Genomic DNA, 3,660 nt, shown 5'->3' with positions numbered 1-3,660 from the left:
ACACACACACACACACACACACACACACACACACACACGAGTGTACATACATGAACACACATGCGCATACACACAAGCACATACATATGCTACAGGAATATTTCTGGAACAAGCACCCTGACACATGCAAGAGTGGGAAGGAGGAAATATCACCAGTGGGCTGAAGCCACAATAGCTCCCAAAAGGCTTTGAAGTGGGGTCTAGTTTGTATCCTTATTTTATATAAGGCCACAGGTGGAGTAGACAGGCAAGCAAGAACTCACCAGAAGCCTACGTGGCCGTCAGCAGGTTGTTAAGGGCAACAGCTCATTTTCTCGGCTATTTCTCCAGGTCATTCCGTTCCAGGTAGCAAGTGAAGTCATGCTTGGCAAATAGGGGGTATGAGCCTTAAGTAAATCAATAAATCAATATTGAATAATTGGTAACTTTTCTATCTTATTCTACACTTCAAATATTATACACACACACAGATACACACACACACACACACACATATCACCCATACACACCCACAGACACACAGATACACACACACACACACACACACACACACACACACACACACACACACTTGAGCTGGGACCAAAAGATGGCTCCTCTTGAAGAGGACCCAAGTTTGTTTCCCAGCTCTCATGTTGGGCAGCTCACAATTGCTCCAACGCCAGCTCCAAGGCAACAGACTCTCTTCCGGCCTCCCCTGACACTGCATGCAAATGTGCAAACCCACACAGGAACATAATTGTAAAAGAAATAACATTTTTTTAAAAGGTGAGTCAGGGGGCCGGACGTGGTGGCGCATGCCTTTAATCCCAGCACTCGGGAGGCAGAGGCAGGCGGATCGCTGTGAGTTCAAGGCCAGCCTGGTCTACAAAGGGAGTCCAGGACAGCCAAGGCTACACAGAGAAACCCTGTCTCAAAAAACCAAAAAAATAAAAAATAAATAAAAATAAAAGGGAGTCAATCTTCACTGTTCTCTTTTCAACTTCCACTAGCACTTTCTTTTTGTGCACCCATCAGCCTAGTGCAAACTAGCACCGTTCTTCACCTGGAAAACCACTGTGGGTCCCCTGGAAACCCGCTGTGGGTCCCCACAGGTCCCTATGTCTCCCTGCTTCTGTCTCTGTCCCACTCTGCAACTGTTCTCCTCGCTGTGATGAGACTGTTCTTACTCAGCAAACCAGGTCTTGCCACGTTAGCCCTTGGCGCCCTTGATGGCTTTCCATGCAACTTACTACAAAATCCAAATGCATTTTCAACGACGCGTTGGCCTTGGTACACTCGCGCCCCTGGCCACTTGGCCAGCCTCACCTCCTGCCTTTGTCTCCAAATCACTGACCTGTCAGTTATGCCGAGTTTCTCCCACAACCGCAACCTCCAGATTCTTTATATTTTCCTGCCTTGTGCTCACAGCTCCCTTTAGTACAGGCACAGTCTCACCTTTTACCCACCAAGTCATTCTTCAGTTTTCCAGGCCAATTGTCTCCTTCCTGAAATTATACCACAGACTTGCAGGTTTTTAATTGTTGTTTAAAAAGAAGGGGTTGCTTTCCATGCTGCCCAAGGACGGGTCCATACGGCGTTGTTCTTGATTCCCGTCATAACTTAAAGGGAAGCTTACACAATGTCCGGAGCCCTTGATGTCCTGCAGATGAAGGAGGAGGATGTCCTCAAATTCCTTGCCTCGGGAATCCACTTAGGTGGCACCAACCTTGACTTTCAGATGGAGCAGTACATCTACAAAAGGAAGAGTGATGGTATCTACACCATAAATCTGAAGAGGACCTGGGAGAAGCTACTGCTTGCAGCTCGTGCTATTGTTGCCATTGAGAACCCTGCTGACGTCAGCGTCATCTCCTCCAGGAGCACTGGCCAGCGAGCGGTGCTGAAGTTTGCTGCTGCCACTGGAGTCACTCCTATTGCTGGCTGCTTCACACCTGGGACCTTCACCAACCAGATCCAAGCAGCCTTCAGGGAGCCACGGCTTCTAGTGGGGACTGACCCCAGGGCTGACCACCAGCCCCTCACAGAGGCCTCTTATGTCAACCTGCCCACCATCGCTCTGTGCAACACGGATTCTCCTCTGCGCCATGTTGACATTGCCATCCCATGCAACAACAAGGGAGCTCACTCAGTGGGTCTGATGTGGTGGATGCTGGCCCGGGAAGTACTCCGCATGCGTGGCACTATCTCCCGTGAGCACCCATGGGAGGTGATGCCTGATCTTTACTTCTACAGAGACCCAGAGGAGATTGAGAAGGAGGAGCAGGCTGCTGCTGGGAAGACCGTGACCAAGGAGGAATTCCAGGGAGAATGGACTGCACCAGCTCCTGAGTTCACCACTGCGCAGCCAGAGATGGCCGACTGGTCTGAGGGTGTGCAGGTGCCCTCCGTACCCATCCAGCAGTTCCCTACTGAGGACTGGAGCTCCCAGCCAACCACTGAGGACTGGTCAGCAGCTCCCACTGCGCAGGCCACTGAGTGGGTTGGAGCCACCACTGAGTGGTCCTGAGCTGCTCTGCAGACACCTGAGCAAAGGGAGAAATGGAAGGAAAATAAAGTCTCTAAAAGTTGTCTCTGAAAAAAAAAAAGAAGGGGTTAATCTTGGCCTATGATTAAGGGCTATGCTGGTGATGACTTGCTGGGAACGGGCTGAGACACGGCAGGGTCTCTAGGGCGAGAGACTGGGAGCAAGCTTGTGGATTGTACAGTGTCTTCATCATCATGTAAAGCCATCTGGGTTGAATCATGGAGACTCCACTCTGACGGCCTCCTCTAACTCCAGTCACGCCCCACAGGAAGAGACGGTAAAAAACATTTAAGGTCTTCTTTATTAGAATTGTTAAGCATAAAATACATTATTACCACCACCACCACCATCATCATCTCTAAGTGCCACAGTTGGATTAAGTTCTTACCCTCTTAATATCTCATGATGAGGCAATGCCATAAATATGTTGTTTTAGTCATTAATTAGATGAAATGGTTAGTCTCCTTGTCATTGTTTAAGATGGCCAAGCTATTTGAATGATAAATTTTAATTTAATAAATAGTCAATAACTAGTTGATTTTGTATTTTATAATCTCCTTCATTACTTCGTTGATCACACTTTCCTACACATTAAATCAACTACATTTAAAAAATAAAATGGTAAGTAACAACACATTGGATTTTTTTTAAATCCCAGACCACTTTGTACTAGTTAACTTCATTTGACCTTTGGTTTAGACGTCTGACAAAACCACACGACGCACAATCCGAGAAAGGAGCACACCAAACTAGCTGACAGCATCGTGTACTTTCCTCAGAAGCCATAAAACCGAAACAAGAAGATTATGGGCTAGATAAAGTTTTTAGAATTCTCCGATGAGAAATAAAACAAGATATAAACCACTTAAATTACACATAGCAAATGATCAAGGCTCAGATAGACATTTGGAGGTGGGCAGTAAGTGACTAGTAAACAGTAGCAGGCACATGATACAGTAGTGTTCATAAGTTTAGTAGCAAGGAAAGGGATATTAGGTCATTTGAGCAGAAGGGAGTCTGCTCTTTTGAAAACTCTGAGAAATAAGGAATCAGCCATTCTTCCTCAGTCTTCTGGTAAAGTACATATACCCAAGCCCCGAGAAAGGGCAAACAAGAAATATTGGATTTGTGAG

General features: G+C 46.8%; 1 protein-coding gene across 1 annotated transcript; it reads left to right on the top strand.

Moving 5' to 3' along the window:
* Nucleotides 1–1,584: 1,584 nt before the first annotated feature.
* Nucleotides 1,585–2,586, top strand: LOC311604477 (small ribosomal subunit protein uS2-like). Its single transcript, XM_084794454.1, has one exon. It carries the CDS (start codon nt 1,622–1,624, stop codon nt 2,507–2,509), a length of 888 nt encoding a protein of 295 aa, XP_084650580.1. The 5' UTR covers nt 1,585–1,621; the 3' UTR covers nt 2,510–2,586.
* The last annotated feature ends 1,074 nt before the right edge of the window (nt 2,587–3,660 follow it).

The sequence above is a fragment of the Acomys minous genome (assembly GCF_964271855.1).
Source record: "Acomys minous genome assembly, chromosome: 9".
In the NCBI taxonomy this organism is placed as follows: domain Eukaryota; kingdom Metazoa; phylum Chordata; class Mammalia; order Rodentia; family Muridae; genus Acomys; species Acomys minous.
Note: the sequence above shows the minus strand (reverse complement) of the source record. Positions and strands in the feature narration are given on the sequence as shown.